Source organism: Alligator mississippiensis, chromosome 11 (assembly GCF_030867095.1).
Source record: "Alligator mississippiensis isolate rAllMis1 chromosome 11, rAllMis1, whole genome shotgun sequence".
In the NCBI taxonomy this organism is placed as follows: domain Eukaryota; kingdom Metazoa; phylum Chordata; order Crocodylia; family Alligatoridae; genus Alligator; species Alligator mississippiensis.
In genome coordinates this window covers 24,878,498-24,903,841 of record NC_081834.1, presented here as the reverse complement: position 1 = coordinate 24,903,841, position 25,344 = coordinate 24,878,498, and the positions used below count along the sequence as shown (strand labels likewise).

The 25,344-nt window shown below is 40.8% G+C and overlaps 1 protein-coding gene across 1 annotated transcript in view; it reads right to left on the bottom strand.

Moving 5' to 3' along the window:
- Window positions 1-396: 396 nt before the first annotated feature.
- The window catches only part of UNC13C (unc-13 homolog C), a 524,763-nt gene continuing 499,815 nt past the window's right edge, over window positions 397-25,344 (bottom strand). Inside the window, exons 30-32 of the mRNA XM_014606134.3 lie at window positions 10,989-11,081; window positions 10,109-10,268; window positions 397-1,799 (exon numbers count right to left, since the gene is read on the bottom strand). Coding sequence (XP_014461620.1) covers window positions 1,514-1,799; window positions 10,109-10,268; window positions 10,989-11,081 — 539 coding nt within the window. The 3' untranslated portion in view covers window positions 397-1,513. The remainder of the gene's footprint in view (window positions 1,800-10,108; window positions 10,269-10,988; window positions 11,082-25,344) is intronic.

Below are 25,344 nucleotides of genomic sequence, written 5' to 3'. Positions count from 1 at the left end.
CACAAATATTCTTATGTTACTTTTACTATTTGGTGGGAGAGGTTGGGGGAGGGGAGAGGAGGAGGTGTGAAATTGCTTTTAGGTATTATGAAGCCTTGGAATCAAGGACCAGGGCAAATTCTTATGTGTATGCATATATAGATATGTTTGCCAGAACATTATATCATATACTCTGTAAATACATTAACAATGTAATTGCCTGATTTATTTTAATTTTGCATGTATTATTCAGTGACATTGACATATCAAACCTTACATTTACAAAAGATGCAAATGTTAGAGACACTAGAAACCATAATTTGATGTATTGTCATCACACTGCAACCCACTAAATTGGTTTCACATTGCACTTACAGCCTATAGGCACATAAATAATATCAAATTACAAAACTAGAAGCAGTTTCTTCATACTTTATTTTACAATTTCTCACTAAATATATTTACATGACATGGATTTTGCTTTAGTGCAATACATAGTAATGTTGCATAAGTACAAACTTGAACTTTTCTAAAAAAAGAAAATAAAGCACTTAACTGATCTTACAGCTAAGTATGTAAAGCAACATTTACAATTCTCAGTGAAAATGCTAACAGCATCATTACTTATCATAAATGATTTCTAGAAACAGATCACAAGCCAGCTTTACATCTTCCAAACTGTTAACCATATACAGTACTATATCATTTTAAGAAAATGTAGTATTTGTAAAGCATGTATACTGTACTGTATGGCAGCCATTTTCTACATCTGTCAACTTACCTATTTTACAAATATGATGTTACCTTGGCAGTTTCGAAGAACAAAGTTATCTCAAGATATCAAACATCATTAACAAACTCTGATAAGCATAGCATCTTGAGAACTTGCTTTAACAGCGTTTCTTCACAGTGATATATATGAAAGGTTGGAAAAAAGGTCAGCATAAAATATTTCCACCCCTTTTCAGTTTTTATGCAAAAATCATTACTTTATATCAGTAATTATAAAATTACAAACACTTTCTAGAAGTAAATGCATCTGTAGTTATGATAGAAAAAGTTTTTATTCTTAAGATACCTAACATGAAGTTAGCATAAAATGATATGAAATTAGGTAAAAATCTTTGAAATGGTAAGGGAAGCAACTTAATAAAGACATGTAGAATAAGCAGCACATAGTAATTTAAGAGACAAGTAATTAACCAACTAAAAACCTAAAAATTTATTAATAAATATTAAAGGTAAAGGAATTGCAATGAGATGAAATCAACATTTTAAAATATATACCATTAATAATTTACTTTTAGTCTTAGTTTTGGCACTTCATTGGAACAATTACTTTTCCAAAGACCAAAATATGTATAAAAGATATAGAGCTCCTCAACATACCTTGCAAATATAGTACTTAGGTACTGGCAAACACTGAAACATAGTTAATTAAACATTCCCACTGATTTGCACATGCATGCACTATTCAGACAACAACAGTGTATCTATTTTCTTGGCGGTGACAGCCTTGCATTACTTGGGTGTTTCAGGAAGTTTCATCAGCAGATCTTGTTTCTGATTTAAGTCTCACAAATTCTTTAGCAACTTCATCATTGGTCCTCTGAGAGAGAATTCTAAGGATTGTCAGACCAGTCTCATCTATAAAGATATTTTTCAGCAGTGGATACCAAGATGCACAGCTACCTTTCTCTGTTATACTCTGTAGTTGGATAACTGTCATTCCTATAATGCGATCTTCTCTGGCAAAGCAGTAATCTTTTACAGAGAGGTGAAGCTCATATGCTCCCAGCCTTTCTTCACTGCTCAGAATGCTGCATGGATTAAAATACAAATTTAGAACAAGAACTTTAATTTCTCCAAGAGATGAAAGTGTCCTAGAAACCTTGTTAGCATTACTGATGGTTCTGCTTTTGCAAACACTTTCACTGACTTCTGAACCTTTTATGTGAATGGACCTTTTATTGTGGAATACGCTCCACAAGTGCCCTTAGTTCCCATGGCTTGAATAGCAGTTGACTGTGTTCATTAATTTCCTCAGCATCTGGCATAATCAGACCACCTGTTCCCTAGTTCCCAAAAGATTTGAATGTTCAATATTTTCATCACATTTATTTGAGCATCTGTTAACTAGTTATACATTTTCCTACTCCATTTCCTATATGTTTTTAGCTTTAAAGTTATGTTCAATTTCAATATGAAAGACTTTTGAATAGTACCTTAAATCACACATGACCTTTATCTAGGCTCTTTGCTTCTGTATCAGACTGAAAATATTTTAGGTTTCTAATGTATCTTTGATCAGTTCTTCCCACTCTAGTAATTTTGTAATTCATTTTGTGGGCAACAGCTTTCACATAGCAATTAAATGTAGGTTTCCCTCTCTGAGATGTGTGTTTTCTAAATGTTACTTGTAAAGCAACATGATTATAATGTTCATGTGGTTAATATTAAATTGTGTATCCATTTGTGTATTGTGTATCATTGTGTATCAGAGTTAAATCTGAACATGAATTTTATGTAATATGAGTTGGTATATAGGTACTTTCTTCCCTGAGTAAAAAACTAACTAACAGTTACATGTTGTGAATAGAAAAAAATCTTAGCTTGATGGTGACCTGCACTTGCTTACCTTGTTAATATGATATAAATACCTGTGATAAGCTTTTTTCAAACAGCGATGAAGGTTGTTTCTGTATTTGGGGTCACATATTTACTTGTGGGAATAAAATATATGTGTAATTAATGCAATTTAATATTCTTATCATTATAAGATAATGCAATTCCTTTCTGGGGACCGAAATCTAGTCCCTGCTTGAGGGAATGCACATTGCACAGGGCCATTGTGTGTTCCTTACCTTAAAACTGTGCTCAAATGCTCTCTCTTTACTCTCAACTCTGTGAGACATGTGAATACAGCAGCATTCTAAAAGCGAAACTATTTGGCTTCCCAGAGCACTACTGTGTGGAAGGAGTACATAGTTATTGTTCTAATCACCTTTCTTATCCTGGTCAGTATTATGACTTTCATTGCATTTCAGATTCTCTAGATCTGAGATAAGATGAATGCTTTTAGTAGTGCACATTGCTGCAGCACACAGCATTTTTTCCCCAATCTCTGAATTAGTTTTAGAAAATAGTAAATAGCTCGCTCTTAAGGCTGCAAAAGTAACATCTGACAAGGTGGCCCAAGTACTGATACGATGACATCCTTGTGAGTCTGCAGACAGCCAGGCACAATAGCCTGGAATAGCTAACGTCTCTAGGGAGGGCTAGTTCCATGATCCATTGCTCCAGGGTTCCCACCAACACTACTCAAACAAGTACACCATAGATTTAGGGGTAGGTATTTTGAACTGCTTTTTAGTCCCTTACTTCTCAGGGAAGGACTGAGTTGCCTATTTGTACAAGTATAAATAAATGTGCAGTAACGACTGCACAGTAGCATCTCGTGTAGATGGGGCCAGGGTAGGGAAATTTGTTTGCTTGGAGCAACAACAAATTCATAAACCTCTTTATGAATTTTAGCTAGGAATTGTAATGTGAAATGTTGACATGGCATCACTTTGGCCTAGGGTGCTTCCTTTGAAAGGATGATCAGCAAAGTTGAATAACTCTAGTGTTAGCCCTCAACCAGATGCAAGAAGTATTGTTTTCTCCTGTGGAGGTAAAAGACAACAAGCAAACTCTATATGCAAAATGGAGCATGGCATTGATATGGAAAGAGAACCCACAGTAGCAATCCAGATTCACAGGCTGTGCATAGATTTCCTAATTTGTTGCATCTCTCTCCTTCAAGAAAAATGCTGCTGGGCTACTGCTTTAAGTAAAGGGTAAATCTCCTCATTCACCTCCAACCAAGTCCTCTTTTCTTTCCTACCTGCTGGGGAGAGCTAAATTACAGTTCCTACCCCATCCCTTTGAGGTTCATTCATCTCATCTGACCATGTGGAAGCCATAGAGTGAGAAAGGGTAGAGAGTGAGAAGAACTTTCTTGCCTCTCTTCTGTTTTTCTCTATGAAATTGCTTTTTACCCATCTGGGTCTTTTCTGCTGTTTGGCAGTTGTCCAATCTCCACCCTCTTTTCTTGGAGTTTTGAATCACAGTACCTCTCAGCTGTGTTGCAGTTTCCATGATTCTAGCAGGATTTTTGACCATAGAAACAGTTAGTTTCCCTGGTTAAGAGTAGGTAGCGAACTGGGCCCCTCCCTTGCAAAGTGTTAGAACAGATCACGGAATCAGTCAGGTACAGAATTCTTGGACAGTTCATCCACAAAAAATCACTGTAGCTGGTGTAACTGTTCAGCTCTTATTACAAAATGATAATCCTTAGTTATTGTCTTACACCTGAAATATGCTTCAAATATTAAACAACAGGGCTGGCTTTAGGGCAGGTAAAATAGATGGCTGCATGTCCTTATAAAGAAGTTTTACAAGCATGAAATATTTATTATTCAGTAAACAGTAGTAGACAGGGAGAAGGCAGGAATTTCTATTTGTATGAGTCTTCATACTTAACTGTTTGGATGTACTTAAATAAGCTTGTATTTGTGTAGGTAGCTATTTGTCACTTCTGATGGTGTAGATTATCTTAGGTAAAACTGAAAGTTATAGTGACAATCTCTTATGCAAATTAAAACTCTTTTTCATAAATGAAAGGATGAAAGAAGCCAAGAGTGCAAAACAAAATCAAGCAATTGTCAAGTCTCTGAAATCAACTTTTTACCCTTCCACCTGATGCATCAGATTTGTGAATATTCCCTCACCTCAAGCATCCATATTCCCACTACTGAAAATTCCCACTTAGAAAAAAGGCTTTGCTACTTCTGTCCTAATAGGCCTGAAAGCAAAGAATATAAAAAACATTGTAGCTTGTGAGGGAGCTCCTTCTGTGGAGGTTGCTCTGTCTCTGAGCTATAATAATATGGTACAATTGCACAGTTATTAAAGAAATATGGGAAGATCTACCAAAGAGGAAACACTGAGCACTGACACCCTTAACGTTTTTGCCAGATGGCCAGTAATCAAGGGCAAATGACACCTTTTGTTTCTAATGCTAAATCCGTACATTTCCTTTGGATGGTATTGGAAAATATGTTCAGGTTTCCATTTTTCACACCCGCTTTCAATTGGGGAGCACATAAGAAAGATTGGCTTCTCTCTTCTACAGAAGAAGAGAGAATTCAGGACTTTAATTAGAAATTGTTCTTTGTTCCATGCACTTCACACTCTTTGCATCTTATACTCAATGAGGCTATAAGCTTTTGCACTGAAGAAGATGCTTTTTAAAGTGTGGCGCAACGTGACTATACTATTTGGACCTTTGGCATACCTCTGAGATGTACCAAAATGTTATGAACCTGTTTACTAAACTCTTAAGTGAAACAAGATGGAAAAGCAGAATTGATGTAATCCCCTATTTGGTCTTACATTTCAGAAGTCCTATGATGCTTTAGTTTTGTCTATGATCCAAACCTAAAGAGACACACAGGAGTCTGAACTGTTGGCTTACAAAATCCTCAAGTATAAATTCTTGTGTGGTGTAGTCCTTTTAGAATGCTATGTAAGGTCAACATGGCAAGTAAAACACTTCTGAAAGGTTAAGTAGATATTGAACAAGCTATTATACATCAGCTAAAAGTCTCAGAGGTTTTCCTGCTAAACTACTGTTCTAATAAGAGTTCTATGCAAAAGTTCTACGTGACGCTAAGGAACCATCCGATGAGCTGTACATTGAGGCTAGAAAAACAGATATTTAAAATATGAGTCGAGAATAAATTTATGAGGCCAGAGATGACCTGCAAACCAGAAAATATCTATCAAGTGGAGACATGTTTTCACAATTTGAGGAGAACTATAAGGATGTTTATGTATGATATCTCTGAAATACTGAAGATGTCCTGGAAACAATTACAATGGCAATTCATTGTTTTAAGCAAAACATTTAAAGATAGCCTCATGAAGAGATACCTTTTGATGTAAATGCTCTGGAACTTTGTAGTGAATGTCAAGGTCTTGGCAGAAAGCAACAACTTGAAGGACACCAAAAAATCTGCAGTGGAGTTTCTGTGCAAAAATAACCTTTTTTCCCCCTTGTTTTCAATTATATCCATTGCACTTAGGATTGTGTTAAACTTGCCTGTATCTTTTGGAAATGGAGAATGCAGTTTTTTAAAATGTAAGTGTATAGAGATACTTTTGCAATCTCTGATGTCTTTAATATTCATTGTTGGACCTTGAATTGATTTTGTTTCAGAAGCAAACTGCAGAAAGTATTAAGTGTCTCTGCTGATCCAAGAAAACAGGCAAATGTCAGCACAGCGTGGAGTCTCTTTTCCAAAAATACGCTGCATATTTTGTTTTTTAGATGCGAGTTGTCACTTGTGTGAAAGCAATAAACTAAGTAACATAGGCAGGTGACTCTATAGGAAGAACATAAGCAGTACCATTCCCTTTAATTTAAATATAAAACACACTGTTATATAGTGTCTTGACTTTGAGATGCAGATGTACATTAGTCATTCCCCTGTCAGTTATTAAAGAAAGCAAAAGACGTGTGGACTTGTACAATAAATATGTAGATTATATCTGTGTTCTATAATGCTATTACAAGTGTTCCCTCCAGTCATCGTGTATACCCAATATTACAAAATAAAGCCAAACATTTCTGAAGGTGCATGTCTAGGGATTTATAAAGAATAAAACACATGAAGTCTGTTAATAACTTAAGTGTTTCTTGAATGAATTTTTATTTGTTTTGGAAATAACTGTTCCTATATTATTCATCACTGTTGCTTAGACCCTTAAAAGCACCCTGCTATACTTACATGGAAACTCAACTTTTATTACTTTTTTTAGCTACTATGCTTTTAAAAATCAAGTTACAGGAAGATAATTGTTGAGAATTCTCTTTAATGATGTGTTAGTCTGCAAAAGGGCAGCCTGTACATCATAGTCAGAGTAACCACTGGAGCTGTAAAGGGAACCTTTATTCTGAATGAATCTCTCTTGTAAACGGATCACTACTTTGTTTTGTACATATTTCACTGTACAATTAAACACATCATTTTCATTTGAAAAATAATTTCAACACAGAGGTACAATATTATGCCAACATACCCACGTACTCCTATTTCAGAAACACGACCTTAACCCTTAGAACCTTGGGGTTGCATAAGGGTTTCTAGGAGACCATTTAGCAGGAAGAAGGAAAATTTCTTTTCTGGGAGATACTCAAGATGGGATTATTGCCAATGGAATTATTTCTAACTTGCTTCACCTTGACTTTTCCTGGGGCTCTTTCTCCTCCTTCCCCCTGTGATTTCAGACATAAAGAACAAGCATAGATATGGCAGGAGGGATAAAGAAATTAAGTGGCAAAGAGCCTCGAGCAGCTTCCTAGTCAGATGCAGAGCTCTGGAGATGGAGGAGCCAAGAAAATGAGATTCCTCATCATTCTGAATATAAAGCTTGGAAAATGGGCAGGCTGAAGAGGCCTCATTCAGTAAAAGGGAAGAAGTTGGAAAGAACAGGTGAAAGAAATGTGCTACAGGGACCAGCAAGGATTCTTGTGGGTGATTAGCTTTTATTGGACCATTGAATGGTTGGGATAATGTTAGATAAGCTTTCAAATGCAAGGCATTATTCATTACATCTGAAGAAAGAAGCAGGCACAGCAATGATTAAAAAGTGGGTAAAGGAGAGAGGAGAGGAGAAATTCCCAGGGGTAGCAGATAACAATTAGCATAAGAAAAGAAGTTTAACTAATGGGCGATCGAGGCCTATCAAAAAGAAGGAGGGTCATTATCACCTGTAGAGTGAAGGAAGAATTTCAGGAATCAGGTAGATTATAGTATGCCATAAAGTTAGTATCAATGCTTAGTGCTTGATTTTTAGGGAGGCTATACATTAGGGCTGTGTGAAGCTTCAGGTGCTGATTTAATTCAGAGGAGATTCGGCCTGATTCAGTGGCTGAATCTCCAAATCAGAATTGAATCGGGAGCTCAATAAAAAGGTCTGAATTGATATGAAGCTCTCCAAATCGATTCAGAAAAGATTCAGAGGGTTTCAGAGAGATTCAGAGATTCAGGCAGTCCCCATTTGCCACCGCAGGGAGCTGGACCCAGACTCGGGCCAGTAACTAGGGAGTGGGGGGGGGGGGGAGCTGGAAAAAGGGGGATTGGACCATGGGAGACACCCCATCCCATGCCTGCTCCCCCAACCCCCTGAGTGCCCCCCCATTCCCCGCCCACTGTCCTAGCCTTGTCAATGGCTGCCTTGCCTGATCTCAGCATCCCGGCTCTTTTAAAAAAAAAAAGTCCTGCATGCAATGGCTGCTGCAGTGGCTGCTGGGGCCTCTGGGGGCTCATGGCAGAGCCCTCCATGGAGTGCGGAGCAGCAGGGAGAAGCAGGGATTGGCTCTGTACCTGGCAGCAGCTGATGAGTGCAGGGCTTTTTTTCTTTTTTTCTTTGTTTTCCAAAGAGCCAGGAGCTGGGGTTGGGAGAGCAGGCAGGGGATGGAGCCTGTTTGATTTGGAGATTCGGTGGGAGCTGAATCTCTGAATTCGATTCAGCCAAATTGATTTGGGACAGTGATTCGAATCACTGAATTGAATCACTGTCCCCCAAATCGGTCGAATCTGAAGCGAGTATTAGCCACTTTGCACAAGCCTACTATACATGTTCAGGGAGGATGCTCCGATGTGCTGTAACTACAGTGCGTTGGAGCAGATCATCAAATATCTGTGGGAGCGTGGTAATTACCATGCTCCAGCAAGCACCAACATCACGTGTATCAGCATCCCTGTGCTGAACAATGGCAGCAGGAGCACTTTAGCTAAAGGTTGTTCAAGGAGCTTTAGTTAAAGTGCCCCCACCACCATTTTTCAGCACAGGGACGCTGATACACATGATGCTCCAGGTGCTTTAATTAAAGGACCATCTCCCCCTCCCCCACACCACTCCCTGAGCATGTGTACAAATGCCCTTAATGTCCAGGCAAGGTTCTTTGGGTAGATGTGATATCTTTTATTAGACCAACTAAAAAGTTCTTTGCAAGCTGTTGGGTACAAGCACCCTTCTTCAGGCATAGAGAGACTCTGCTGTTGTTCTGGGATCTGCAAGTAACGAAAGAAGCTAAAAGTGTGACAGGAAATCAGTGAGAATGTAAATAGGTGGAAATTAGGTAAACAGTGGGTAGAGAAGGGTGGTGGGAAGGCGGGGAATAAAGGGGTGACGGAATGCCAAAGATAAGCAAGGGAGACTGCTGTAGTAATGAGTTAGCCGAGGTAGAAAAGAGGCCGTCTGCTTATGAATTTTTAATCCCAAACTCATGTTTTAAGGTGCTTGGTAGGTTTCCCCTGACCACAAGGATACTGAAGTTGGAATAGGAGTGGTTGTTTTGTGAAAAATGTGCTCCTACTGGCAGCTGTGTGTGTCTCTCTCTCGTACTTTTTCTGTGAGAGTTCATTCCACTTTGTAGTTGCTGTTTAGCTTCCCCCATGTTACCATGAGGGTATTTGGTGCATTGGATGAGATATATCATATTTTGGGAAAGGCATGTGAAGAATCCATGGATTCTGATAGATTTGTTGTGGGGGGCAACAAACCCATTGTTGGAACTTTGGAGATGTGTTGACAGGTTTTGCATCTATTTAGTGGGGAGTTTGCTTTTGATGATGAGTTGGGCAAGGTGAAGATGATTGCTTGAAATCCAGGAGCAGAGTATCTGAGAATATTTCTCTCAAGGTCTAATCTTTGTCAGGTATAGGCTGTAATTGTTTTATAATTCTTCTAAGCAGTTCCAATGTGGCATGGCAGGTAATCACCAGGGGTGGGCGTCACAAGGAGGTTTCTTTTTGTATTGTAGGAGGCTACTGTGGGATATCTTGGTGGCTTTTTCAAAGATACAGTCTATTTCTCTACTGAAGTATGCTTGTTGTATAAAGACAGATTTAAGGCTGGCCAGGTGAGTGTTGTGAGTAATTTCCTCAGAGCAGATACAGTGGCATTTGAGGGGCTCACTGTAGATTACAGCTTTCTTTTTTTGTTGTTGCTTTTTTTTAAGCTACAAAATTACTTGTAAAATGTATAAAATATTCAACTAAAGAAACAAAAGACTTACAACTGGAAAGTTTCATTGTATTTTGGTGACCAAGTGTTGCTCTTTGTCTTTGTACCATGTTTTCTCTTCTTGTCGCTCAGATGAGGACCCAATATACAGACCTCCACGAATGGACGGAACATAGCTGTTGTTTGCCAGTGTAGGTTATTAATTGCTATGACTAAAAAGAGTAATAGGGATTAGATTTGTTATTAAAACTCCTTTTCAAGAGAGAGATAATAGTAATTATTTCTGTTTGTTTATTGGCTTAATACATGCAATCAAAGACCATTGGAGAATGTTCCTAGATCTTTCGTGTAGAAAAATCCATACTTGATAAAGTCAGCAATAGCTTTATTCATGCTCCACTGTATAGGAAGTACCATAAATTATAATTCTAGTGATCTGCTATGTCACCAAGAGTTTACATTATTCCTTAGTTTTGCCTGCTTTCATAATATCACCTCAAACATCAGTAGATGCTAATCTAAACATAATTGGTTCACCTTAGAATTTAGGTTTGCCAGTAGAGTGTCGGATATTATTTATTCAAAGTGACATTATTCACCATCTAACTCTTTTGCAGCATTTTAAAATCTAAATTATATACAAAAAGTATAAGTATAGTTTGTCACATCACAAGTTTTACTTTGGTTGAATAACTATATAATAATAAATGCCAATGTTGTGCTATATCCTCAATGTATATTTGCTAACTCTATTGACCTATGCAGATATAGCTCCTAGTGAGCATCTAGCCTGAGAACTTGAAATTGAACACAGGATTTACTCTGATTTTTGTTAGGAACCAGATATAATAGTACATAACATTTTCTTTTAGTATTGTAAGTTTTTACTTAAAAATGCAGTGTTAATTTTGGACTTGGTATTCGAAACTTACCTTTTACAGTAACTTTATGTTCACCAGTTCCAGGATGCATACAGACATCCACCTGTACAGAGATCTCACCCACTGAATTATTGATAGATTGACCTGAAATAATAAAAAGTAGTTTAACACTACTGACTCCTCAACACATCAAGAAGACTATATAACAACAGGATCTGACAATAAGAAGTATCTGAATAAATAGAGAACATTTTATTTGCAGAAGGTGAAATGTATTTGTTTTTCATTTTCCCCCTCATATTTTATTCTTGTAAATGTTTCAGATCTATTTGATGTTTAGATAAGATATGGTTATAGCTTTAGAAATGATTCTGACACAACTGTACCTGGTGACTGCAAATATTTGCTTCTAGAGTATATATTTAGTAGAGCTAACTTTAGTCCCAAGTCAGTCCACACACAGTGTTACTGCACAGTAAGGTGTCTACACGTGCATGGACAGTCTTTCATTAGAAATCTTAAATTTAAAAAATGACCACCCTGATTGTATTTGCTGAATTTTTTGTATGGATGTAGATGTCAATATTTGCCAGTGTGAACACTTCTGTAAAACTACTTTTATATTATTTATATAATGTATTATTTATGTAGTGCCATAAAAGGGCTTCGCAGGCATCATGCAGGTATCGAATGTACTCCCGATTAGTTACTGTGCAGTAACACATGTTTAAATGCCTTACTGTGCAATAACACTGTGTGGGTACATCCAGACAAGCATGTATGTGCATCTTGCAGCGTCTCAAAGCCCTTTGAGATGCTGTAAGAGGCATGCGCGGGAATGGGAAAAGGTTTCCCACACTGCAAATTTGCAGTGCAGGGGCAAAATTAGATGCCTGGATACCCAGGGGTCAAAAAAAAATGAGTGAAAGAAAGAGGGGCAGGGCATGGTCCCAGAGCGTGCCCTGAGGAAACCAAAGGCTGGGTCCTCCACAGAGATGCTCTGGTATCAGCCGTGCAGGGCAAGCAGTGTGCCAGCCACAGGGAGCTGGACCCAAGCTCCAGTGCTGGTAAGTAGGGGGTTGGGGGGGTGGAGGGGACCATGGGGGGAGGGGGCACTCAGGGGGTTGGGGGAGCACTCCTCTGGTGTCCCAGATCGCTGCCCCACCCAGCTCCACGCCCTGCTTGTCCCCCAAGCCCCTCCGATCCCTGCCCTGCCCAGCCCCACCCCTGCCTGTTATTTGGCCCCTGTGGGGAGATTGTAGCCCCTGTGGGGGGCTATGGCCCCTGTTGGGGGGCTGTGGCCCCTGCTGGGGTGCAGCAAAACATATAAGTATTTAGAATTTACTTTATTATGATGATAGAGACACTGGTAGGCTTCCAAATTGTTTTAACACTGTAGATATATCAATAAAACATTGCCCAGCTGATCGCTATGTCTCTGTCTCTCACTTTCTCTCTCTCTATATATAGTGGTCTTTTGTTTTAATTGTGAAGGAACATGGATTTTGGGGTATATTACAGAGTGAATTTGGGATTTTTTTATCAGGGATTTTTCAGTTTTCAAATAGGAAACACCAGAATTCCTGCTAGGGAGGCCAGTAGCAGGACCCTGCCTGCTCAGAGCTGGCACCTTGAACCCAGCTGGAGGTGGCTGACCTCCTGGCCAAATGGGACCAGGAGGAAATACTTTGACAGCTCAAAGCAGGCCACCACACTGGGAGCATCTTCTGGGCGATAGCTGCCCAGATGGCTGGGTGAGGGGCACACATGGCAGTAGTGCTGCACAAAGGCCAACTTTGTAGCCACAGTCCACTGGCAGCTGGCCCAGAGGGGCAGAAGCCTCTACTGGCTGTACAGTCCCCATCCAGGTCTGGCAGGTGTGCAGCAGGTCACAGCCAGGCAGCAGCCCCCGCTACCAGACTGCTGCAATGGGTAGAGGGAGCAGGGAACTCTCAGGGCTGCTTCAGCAGTCCAGCTGGCACAAGGGGTAGTGTCCCAGGTACCAATTGGCTGGGCCCCAGAAGCTCCTGAGAGTGAGTAACTCTGAGCTACTTGATGGGGAGGCTTTTTGTACTGCTGGGGCCAGGACAGGGCAGCTTTTTATACTATTGGGGACAGCACAGTTGCTGGCCCCAGGCTGTAGCTCCCCCTGGCTGCAGATCTGGGAGGAGCCAGGCAGGGTTATTTTGCCCCAAGTGGCACAATTTGCCCCACACCAAAGTGCATGTCTGAGCACGTGCACTGAGGCAAAAAGCCCAGGTTCCAATTTGCACCACTTCTATTTGAGCTGCTGCAAGCACACGTGCCTGTATGTGTGGATGTGCCCTGTGTGTGGGCTGATTTGGGACTAAAGTTAGTCCCAAATCAGTCCATACAGTGTTAATGTGCTTTGATGCCTGCACGTGTAGATGCTTGCTTACTGCTCAGTAATTTACTGCACAGCAAATTGAAGCTGGTGTAAATACACATGTAGACATGCCCACATATTATGATCCCTTCTCCATTGGTTGATGCTTTGGTGGCCTTAGAGGGCAGATTTAAGATTCCATCCATACTTTACTTCTCCAATCATACAACATTTTACCTGCATGATGGGAGAAGCAGTGGCCCTCTAAAAGTTACTCTCACATCGCCTTTAAAGTGGTCCACAAATTCAGGTAGCCCATACAGGGAACATCTGCCTCTTTACTTCCCTGTATGCGTTTATTATGTGAGTGACAGTCTTGCCTTAAGTTGAAGGTTGCAGTAAATATATTTCCTCTTTTTACCCTGCTTCATGGCCTAATCTGCTCTTTCTAGGCTTTGGATCTAAATGGCTTTCTTGAAATATGTTCTACAGTGATGCTTTTTGGTCATCTTGGAATAATCTATAATTACATGCTCTGAACTGGCTGAACAGTGCAAGGTCAATTAAATACACTCACCCTAGGGGACATTGCTTGAAAGAACAAGTTTTCTTCCCTTGACATATCAAGATTTGGAAACTCACTATTCACCTAGCTGAAGCAGAGTCCTTGAGAGCAGTATCCTGTGTTTTACAGCCTCAAGTGGCTTAGACCATAACACTGTCATGAGTTTTTTAGCTAAAAATCATAATCGGAAGCAATCTTTTTTTAAAAATATAATTATTTTAATGCCTTGAGCAGTAACACTCTTCATAGCTACCACTTCTAAATCTCAAGGTGCTCATATAACTTTATTTCTCAATGTATTCCAATATCAAGCAGATGGTTTAGACCATTTATGACATGTAAATAGGCAATTTGTTACACAGCAGGTTTTAGCGACAAGAAGTTTAGCTTCATTGGTAGCCATTATGCTTCTCAGTGTAGACTGATAATTCCACAGAGAAATCTTTACTATCTTTACTATCTTAAGTCCCTAATAAAGCTACTGAATCATTCAGCATGCACTTGACAATAAATAATGAAAATTACTGCATCTTTCAAAACACTATTCTTAAAGTCATGTAAGGTGTATCAAAATGGTCCAAGAACAACTGAAATATTCAAACTCTTTCCCCAAACAGACGTATCAACCAGTTTAAATAGCTTTCTCCACTACTGAGCTTGTCTATCTGTAGAACCGTCCTTTAGTAATGAGAAAAGAAACTAAGGAATGCTAGAGGTGATATATTTCAAACTGATTTCTTTCTCTAAGGGAAACCTAATGTTTTCTAGCCTATAAATCACTGTCTAACATTTATTCATTAGCGCTGACACTCAATTTCTGCTTCCTGGAATAACAGGGTTTTTTTGGCTGAACACAAAATCAAATGTAAAATATTTTGTCAATAAACAAGGAGGCATTTACAAAACAATAATTTTTTTGCAAGTATGCTTAGGCAGGACCAGTTTCTGCTTGTTTGGGTTTTTTGTGTCATATTTTAGTCCATATGTATTCTCTGTGATTTCAGTGGGGCCACTTATGATATTGTCTTCACTGTGAAAAACAGTGTATTCTTACCTTGAACTAAAATGCCAGGCAAATTCAAATCTGCTAACTTATATAAAAAAAGAAGGTAAAAACCCTCCATCCTTGACTTCCCTATGAAGTATTACACTGCTGCTTACACTAACTACTGCTTCTTTCAAACCTGATTCTGCTCTCTTGTCATTTTTGAACAGATATATGGGAGCATTTGGGAAAAATGGGTTCTACATTTGATTATCAATATTCAAATGCAAATAAAGAAACTCATATGTGAGCTAAATATATTTTGTCTGTTAGCCACTGTTCTTTTTTTCTTTCTTAACTTTTGTTGACTGACCAGGGAACAGAAAGAAACCATGTCATTTGGACTAGTTGTATACCACAAGTAATCAGTAGTGACAGACCAAACTAAATACTTTGGATGGGATCCTCAGAAGTGCACAGTATTGGCTTAACTGTTGCCATTGAAGTTAATGAGACTTACCACTGACAATCACATAACTTGTGATGGGGGCAAGTGGGGGGCATCAGCCTCAGGTGGGTGAGCAGCTGCCAGAACGACAATCCCCAGGGAGCTCTGTAGCCCCTGTTCAAGGAGTTTGTGCTGTGGTGGCAAGAAGTTCATACTGCTGTCACAAATGCAGGAGTCCCCCATGTGCTCACTTCCCTCCCCCTACTCCCCAGGAACTACCAAAATTTCAAGAAATGCCTTTAGCTGTTGAGTTCAGTGGAAGTAGAGTTTGGCCAATACTAAGTGCTCTTGAGAATCCCAGCCACTGTAAAGAACCTTCTCTCATCCAAGCTATCCAATGACTGACAAGCACATTTGAAGAACGTAGGTATATTTGGTAGCAAGTTCACAAAGGAAAAAGGGGCTGCATTTACAACAAAAATAATCTGCAGTGAAAAATGTGACCAGTTCTACTGGATAATTCTAGTGGAGTTTAAGGAGTCAGTGCTCAAAGGTCATCAGATCATACTGGGACAAAATCTGCTCTCAGGTATAGCAAGGTAAGTCTGCAATAACTTCATGCCTATGAAGTTACTTATAATTTACATCAGCAAAAACTCTAGCTTAGAGTTTCTTAGAACAAGATATTTCCTAGCATGTACTTCCTACTCAATAAGGTTCTTTTCATTGCACGTTTTTTATTGATTCTCTCCTTGTGGTCATTAATGTAGATGAGGTCTTTAAAGTGTATAGCATGTATGTAGCTTACAGCTCATACATAATATGCACAGTGCTAGAATATGAAGGTGCTCATGTTTTCCTGTTTTTTCTTCGATTCTCATAATAGAGCCACTGAACAAGCTGGAGAATTCTAGGGCATTTAGTGTTTGTAAATGGTAGCTATTGCAGACCTTCAAAATTATCACAGTTTATTCTCAAGTCTCTGATCTCTATTGTGTCTGTTCGTGTTTCTTTTTTCTCTGCTGGTTTAAGTAAGGTCATACCAGAAGCAGCCTCTGCAGTATAGCACTTAGCAATTCTGATTACACTATAGGAAGGTGCTTTTATCTAATCACATATAACAGATCAATTTTCCTGATAGCAAATAGTTAGCCCTGCACAGTTGAGTGTGATAGCACTCTCTCTCCTTTAACACTGCAGTTCATCTCATGGGAAGCTTTGCAAACATGCTAATGATTCTACTTCATATTGAAAAGCCTTACATCTGTTTATCTGCCAATGCGTAATTTCCCCCAAAGCTGTGACTTCACATTTTATTTATGCATGTATATGAAAGCAAAGCATTAAAGTACCTATGCAGAGTTCTAGGTGACCTTGTCATATGTTAAAAGGGTAGTTGTTCTGTTGGAAACAAATTATCTCAAAACCTAGAAGTGAAAAACCATACTCTAGCCACAGATGCTGGTTGCCCAGGGCACTAGCTGCTTTGAGATAGCTGGGGACAAAAGATGGGCTCTGGTGCCTATCCTGAATGTCAACATATGTGAGCTGCTTTGGACAAAGAAAGAAGTTCTGTTTAATATTTATGAGTCTGGATAGTCTGGTCACCTACAGCTGACACACACATATCTGTCTGCTTCTTTCCCAGCAACCATCTTTGGGAGGAAGCTCTCCTCTGATGCCAAGTTACAGGCAGAACAAGATTTAAACAGGTAAAGCAAGCTACAAATATTTCAGAAAAATGACAAATGAAATGCCACTGTTCACCACACTCATGTGCCTGTTAAGTGTAAAAGACCTTCAGTAAATCACTGTGTCATTGTGCAGACAGGTGACTTTGTGCATGTGCATGGAAAGTGTTCTTTGGCCCACTCAAATTCTGTAACTAAGAAACTGAGAAAAGTTTTTCATCTCAGCGGAGTTTTGGAAATTATCTGCTAAGGCTGGCAGCAAAAAGATGAGGCAAACAGAAGGATAAGGAATTCAAAGAAAATGAGCTAGCATAAATCACACCTGAATGTCAGACATTGCATGAGATATTTTTTTCTCCTATTTAAAATGTACTATTTGAATAATTTACAATCTACCTAAGAGGACTTTTACAATCTTTAATTTCTCCTCAGCCTGAAGAAGGATGCATGTGCCAAAAGCTTGCAAAGGAATAATTTTTTTTACTACTTTTTAATTGGTCTAATAAAAGGTATCATCTCTGTACCAAGAGTTTTGTATTTCTCTTTCTTCTCAAACCAACACAGCTACAAAATAGATCCCTGTTTAAATTGTGGTATTTCGAAGCTGTCTGTAGGAGCTTTCATCTTATCTTCACCTATGTTTGTTCTAACTGAGCCAAATTACTGGGGCTGTACAAAGCTTTGTTTGCCAATTCTATCTGGAGGAGATTCGGCCCAATTCAGGGAGAGCCCCCACTCCCAGAGCTGCCATGCTCACATCCTGAGCCCCTCTGCCTCCCACCAAGTAACGCGCCCCCCCCGCCCCGACAGGGCAGCTTGTCCCAGCCCCAGCCCCAATCCCTCCCTCCCCCATGCCCCTTCTCTCCCCTGTCCCTCAACCCCAACAGACTTACCAGCTGGAGGCAGCTGTGTCAACTGCCTGTTTATTCTATGGCCAAATCTCCAAAGTGGTGCCAAATCTTTCGGATCTGATTTGACTGAATCGAATCAGGACAGTGATTCAAATCTCTGAATCAAATTACTGTCCTCTGAATCAGCCAAATCTGAAGTGAATACTTGCCGCTTTGCTCAGGCCTACTAATTACTTCCCTTCTTGGAATTATGCATATTTGAGGGAATGCTTAACTGAAATTGTCTTTTAAAGAGGAAAATGGATTCATACTATATATAAGTAATCTGTATTTTTTTATTTTCATGTGTTAAATGTACATAGCCTGTTAATTTCAAAGGGGATTTAATACAACCACTTTTTCTGTATCAAGGCAAGTATATGAGAGAGCAAGTATAAATCCCTAAAGGAGGACACTGACACCCAAAGGCAGAATTCACCTGACTACAAGTAACAAGTTATAAAGTATACTTAGTCTGAGCATTTATCGGCCACTCAGGAACATGTTCCTGACTGGTCAGTACTAATGTGCTCAGTACTTATTCTTTTGTGAAGAGTGGACAAGGAATTTATACAGTGGCTCTCCTTGAAACCACCCCAGCCTGTTCAAAATAATGGTAAGAGTTAAGAACATGCTAGATGGCATTCTCCTACCCAAGGGGGTCCTTTTAAACATAGTGGGTTATGATTATCAAGTCTAGATGCTGCATATGACTTAGCAGAACAGAAACAGCAAGTATAACACACTACAATAAATATTATAAGCAGACTTTTTAATGCACAGATAAAAAAGATAGATTAGAGAGAAAGTAAGAAAATATTGTTCAGTGGCTTAGAGAGAATATTTAGAATCTGAAACAACAGCAGAAGCACATTTGAGACAGCAGCACTCCTTAGATTTTCTGATTACTCTGGAAGTCGGGCCAGATAATCTAGGAGTAACAAATAATAAAATGCAAATGGAAAAAATCCTAATACTGTTCTGGAAGTCTGTGCATTCCTGCAAGCATGCACATACACCTACATGTTCACAACGAAAAGTAGTAATTAGAGCGTGATTTTCAGATACAGGCAACCCTTGCCATTTGCGGGGGATACATTCTTGAGATCTCCACGAATGGCGGAATATGGCACTACATTCATGAACATCATGAGCGTAGTGTCCCCGGTGGCTGGGGGTGGGGGGTGCAGCTGCGCTGCCAATGGCGGGAGCCTGGCAGCGGCAAGCATGGAGTTCCTGAGGAGCTCCTGTAAGTGTATTTAAGATGTGGGTTTGGCATTCGTGAATATTTGAAACCGAGAATGCTGAACCCATGAATAGCGAGGGTTTCCTTTAGCTTGGTTTCTGTAGTAAAGGTTTATAAAGGTGGATTTATATAGTGCCTGAGGAGCATGTAACATATAAATACCAATTTAGTTTCAAGCTTCCACCATAGAGCCTCCTAGCCACTGTACATTAAGTGCTATGCATTATTTTCCAGCCATATTCTGCAAATATGGTAGACGTGTCCACTGTTGACTATATTTTCAGTTACGTATAAGGAAATTCTATGCCATTATAATGAGCAAATAACATATACAGTAGATTAGGTAAGCAGAATAATAAGCCTCAGATTTCCATTGATGTGATTGCTTATCTATAATATTTTATGGAAGCATAACTGTATCTTGCAATAAAAATTAATGCAAATCCACAGTGCTTGTCTTTAACAATTTGTTAATTTTCAGCAAGAGCTTAGTGGTTGGACACCTGGGCATTTGGCACACAAAAGGACACTGGTGACTTCTGGTTGCCACAGATTCTAGCACCATTGTGCAGCTCAGGCAGCAGCTGGTTTTTTTTCACCCAAGACAGTGCCTGGGATAGCTATCCCAGATGCTCTGTCCTACTTATACCACTGCCTGTGCATGTGTGGAGGGACACACACTAATCCCTAACTGATACATGGGCCTTCTGACCATGCAGTTGCACACACATTGGGTGTATCTGCACTGCAGTCCTTGCAGCTACTACAGCTCTTGCAGAGCTACCTGAGCAAGCTTTAAAACATCAGTTGCATTGTAACTCTTGGTAGCACAGACTTCAATGCAGGCTAATCTTCAGAGTTAATCTACTTCCTTATATGGGTTTGTCACCCACATTAAACTCCACACTGCCAAAATTATGCTGCTTGCAGTGCCCTTAAAGCTAGATCCAGTAAGTCTCCATGAGCATCAATCTGGGTATGTATTTTTAAAATCAGTGTTACTATCGTCACTTTCTCAGTATGTTAGCACTAAGATGCAGTGTTGTAGTATGAAGCAAAATTTATCTAGTAAAAAAGAAGAAACCCTCAAAATTTGAACAGGTACTATAATTATAATCTATTATAATCTATAATTTATGTATTGTTATAAATGGGTAAAACTCCATTAAATCAATGACCTCAAATCTTTTTATAGCAAGAATGAATTTCTCCCCATGTTCTCAGCATTGCAGATCTCCAGGCAGGAATATTTCAAAAGTTCTTTGCCTATGATACAATGACTTAAATAGTCACAATAATCATTTGTTAAAACATCACTTTGGCTAAGTACAGACAGTCAAAAAGCCTGAGGCTTAACTGATTCAGTCTTTGCAGGTTAGTCTAAGCTGCACAGATGAAATTGAAACAGAATTAGACAGACATTTACCTTTGATTCAGGTAATGCAGCCACATGCCTACAGTAGCTCAGGCCAGAAGCCTGGGGGCACTACAGCACAGCTCTCTGGATGTAGCCAGAATGAGTTGTGCGTTCATGTCTTATTCCTGTTGCCCCGGAGGCCTCTGGTATTTGTAGTCTAAAATCACAGCAGCAGGACTCTGCAGGGTTGCTTATTACTTCCTCTTCCTGCTTCTAGGTGCCTCTGGGATTTGTAGTCCACAGTTGCAGCTAGCAGTAAGTTTGAGCAGGGGAAGGGGTGTTTAACCTCCCACCCTGGCCCCTGACCCTAGCTGGGGTTTGCCTGGGAGGCAGTCCTCCACTGTAGACTAGGCTGCATTCCCAGTTGGGTTTGCCCCCAACCCCTTTGTCAGCCAGCCCTCACTGCTCCAGCTAGAGAGCAGAGCCAGCCCTGCTCTCTGAAGCAGACAGCACAGCCCAGCACAGCCCAGGGCTGGAAAGCATGCTGGGATGCTGGGGGACTGTGATTTAACTTGAACCAGGAAGGGGTCTCGGACAGAAGTTTCACAAACTGGTTTGACACAAATCAGTTAAGTCTGATACTACATTCAACCAGTCTTATCTTCAACCAGTTTCAGATATTTTGAAACTGGTTTATATGCACTAAGCTCCTGTTCTGTTACAGGCTTAAACCAGTTTCTGGTCACTTAAACCAGTTTATGTGTAACTTCTGTCCCTAGCCTACATGTTATGGACTGTAGACTAGGGCTGCCAGTCCTCTCTTCTGAAATGGCCTCAAATTCTTTTAGAGTTCTATCATATTACACTGCAGTAATTCCAAGTAACATTCCTAAACCTAGGGGCTTTGCTAAAATTTCTGCATCTGCAGAACTGAACAGGTTTGAAAACAATAGCAAATCTTGAAGCAGAGAGAGATTGAAGGCACTCAGGCAAGTTTGCAATTCTCTTCACTCTGCAGAGGAGTTTGACTTTAGGAGGAAAGAAGAATGGAACATTTTTATTCTTCAAGAGGAGACTTAGCATTTCCTTCTATAGTAAATACAACTTTAATTAACAGCAGGTTTGAACATGGCAACTTCTGTTTTTAATGTATTTTTTCTCATTTCTATTGTGTACTGTTGCTTAATCCCAGAAATGGTAGAAGACAATTATGCAGCATGGAGTCTAACCTTGGTTATTGGTGGATGCAGAGACAATAGAAACCATGAAGATATGCTGAAAGAGGAAAGACTTACCTCATTGCAGCATAGTTATAAGGGCAATGACAGAATGTGTTCCTGTTTCCCCTTTGTCTCTGTCACAGACCTGCACTGCACTGACAAGATTTAAGGACATGTCTGGAAAACAGCGACCTTTTTGTTAAATAATCCTAGCAGGTGCCCAGGATGGGACAAAATTAGACTGGATCTTAGCCCAGTTGTACAACTGCCACTGAGCTTTCGGGATATGATTATGTCCTATATAGAATCTGGAGGAGCACTCTGAAGCAGTGGAGAAAGGTTATTTAGCTTATTAATATGCAAAGAGCCAGATATAATGTAGAACTTCCCAAGCATAAGGACAACTGTATTGTTCCAGAAGACCCTTTGAAGACTCAGACAGAGGTTTTACTTTGTCTCCTGTCTTACTGGTTTTAGGAATATTTTATCACAAGCCATATGAATGACTAACTTATTGCATAGGCTCATCAAGAAGGCTTAGTCACCCTCCAGAAATTCATCATGAAGCAGCTCATCTAAATGAACAGACAGGTCTGACAATTCATTTAAATACAATGAGGGAAAGGCAGTTTAGGTTTCACAGGAGCTTTCAGAAGTTACCAGTAGGGGTGAATTTGTTGAGGGCTACAGGCTGTTTGTTGGGGGCTACAGGTTTTGTTGCTGTCTCTGGGCTTCCTTCAATTTCTGAATATTTTTGGGGGGAAAGAAGGGGTCCAGAACTGAATAGAGTATTTCTGAGCTGGTTACTCTAGAGTTTTATAAATGCTTCCCTGTCCTGTGCTATCTGTACCACTTCTTGAATCTCTCCATGTTTTATATGATCATCCACTTCAGTTTTTCAAGCTGAATATCACTCTTCCCCACCAGCAGTAACTTTTTAAAATTAAATTAAAAAATATGAGTCCCAAGTGGGGATTTAGATGTCAGGTTGCTGAGGATTGCAGCACCTACTTTTAGGCACCTAGCTGCCTGGTGGAATTCACAACATTCAGTTTAGGCACGGAGGCTCCCCAAACAGTGCATAGGCAAAGTTGTGTTTCTAAGAATGGGATCCCCCAAAGCCAGCATACTGAGCACCTAAGGTAGTCAGTAGGAAATGCTGAGAAGTCCTGCCCCACTGTAGGACTCAGGCCTATCGAGGGAGCTTCCTCTCATTATTCAGGATTCACAGCTTTAAAGTTGTAAATTCTTTCTTTGAAAAACATGGGAGTCTTTCCTTTTAATGACAGGAGGAGTTGATGGCCCTGGTCCCCTTCTATTTAATAGTTCAGGAGTTGAAGCATTTGTACCTGGATGTAGGAGACATGTTTTTAGTTCCCTTTTCTGACCTGGGGGATTTGAATTCACATTTTGCACCTCTCGGGACTGTGCCATGGAATTTTCTAGCCTGGGGGTGTTCTCATTTCTTCTTGTTGAAGCTGTTCTACTTTGCATGGAAAAACCAGACACTAACTGGATAAAAGATAGGGAAAGTAGGTGAGCATGACTCAAGCCCAGTGGCAGACCAGTCACCGGAGAAAGGAGACTCCTTTGTTCCAGTCCCTTCTTCACTGAGTATTTCACTATTTACTATTCACTAAGCACAGTAGGAACTGGAGCCCAGGGCTATCTTTCCCAAACGAGTATCTAAGCCTCTGGGCTAGAGAGACACTCATCTCATTGATACTTAATTTTTCCTTAAAAAATGAAACAGATTTAAAGAGGATGGAATGACAGCACCTTCCCCCACAGCATACCTTGCACTTTTATGGTTACAGCAGTTACCTAAGATGTAGAAGATGTGGGTTCAAATCCCACGTGCAAAAGAGGGACCTAGACCAGGGCTAGGCAAAATACAGCTCACAGGACTGATCTGGCTGTGGAGGGTCTTTGTTTGGCCTGTGGCGGGTTCTTTGGTCCTGCCTGGCCCAGGCATCATCCCGCCAGCCATGATGCATCCTGCCGCTGCCTGGACACACAGAGGGCCTGGGGTGGCTTCACAGCTAGACTACCTTTCTAGGCATCTCCTTCCAGTTGCCACTGCTGCTGGCACCAGCCTCACAGTACTGGCGGGGACCCGCATGCAGCCCCCACCCTCCCCTTGCCTGCTGTGAACTCACCTGCTCACACTGAACAGCTGCAGCAGCCCAGAGGGGCAGAAGTGTGCTTAGCGCAGGGGAAAAGTGGCCCCTCCCCCTTGCCACTGCCTGGCGCTTCCTGCAGCATGCCCGGAGCCTGTACTTGGCTACTCTGCATTTCCATGGTTGTCACCACCACCTCTGGGCTGCCCAGCAGGGCAGTGAGGGCAGAACAGAGGGAGAGGGGCAGCTCCTCCTGCGGTGAGTCCAGTGCGGGGTGTGCTGGGGCTGCACACTGCTGGCAGTGGCAGGGAGGCACCATAGGGCACGTGAGCTCTGGGATGTTGTGGGGGCAGATGCTGACCAGCTCAGGGAGGCATGCGCATGGGGGGTTCCCAGCACACTCCACCATAACCACAAACCTTCCCCTGCAAACCCTACAACCACAACCCCTCCACAGATACTGCACCCACCTACACTCTCCACACCCCTCCCAATACAGACGTGTGTGCTTCTAGGGGGAGCCCCACTCACTGCTACCCACATATGCACCCCCCCACACCCCACAAACCCCATACCCACTCGTACATCCCCATAAATACCCCCCACAAGCCCACCACAAACTCACTCATATCCACATCCCCCACAAGCCCCATACCCACTCACAAATACCTCCCTAATCCTCTATACCATGCAATATACAAGAGTAAGCCTTCATTTTGATCTATTATGCAGTCACCTCTACATACATGACACAAACACACACAATTTAGGACAAAATATCTTTTAAAAATAAAATTAAAATAAGTTATTGTGCATGTTTGATTTTTTAGTATATTATTTGGGGTTTTTTGGTTCCAAGTTGGCAACCCCCGTACCCAAATGGAGTACTTATGGAGCAAGGGGCAGGACATCTGGTGGCAAAGGACAGGGGTTAGAGGGTGGGACTTCTAGTCCCAAAATGGTGACAAGGAGGTGGGGCACCTGTCAAGGGGCAGTGCTACCCTTGTGGCCCTCAACAGCTTGCCAAAACTTGTACTAAGGTACAGTGGCCTTCCAGCTGAAATAATTGCCCACCTGTGCCCTAGACTCCAGTATGTCTCCAGTATCCTAGGTGGCTAGAAAGACAGAGCTGTTGGATAAAATGGGACTGACCACATTGGCACTATCTTCTCCAGCTGTGTTTTACATGAAGTCTGGTATATTAGGTATACTCTGAGAATGCTACTTGATACATGTCCTGCAGGCAAGGTAGGCAGAAGAGTGCTTAGATTTCAATTCCTGACAAGACTTAGGCATGAGAGACAGCTTTCAGCACTGAGACACTTCTGGGCATTCAGTGAGCCATGCAGTTAGGTGCTTAGGGAAATTAAGGCTGGGACTGTGCAGCAGCTAAGCAGGATTCTAAGGACCTAAGTACTAGACCAAAATGATACTTAGGAGCTAAGATGGTTGCAGACAGAAGTGACAAATTTTGCCCAATCTGGCCACAGAAAGCAATGACCCACAGCCTTTTTATGAGCTCAGGTTCAAGAGGATTT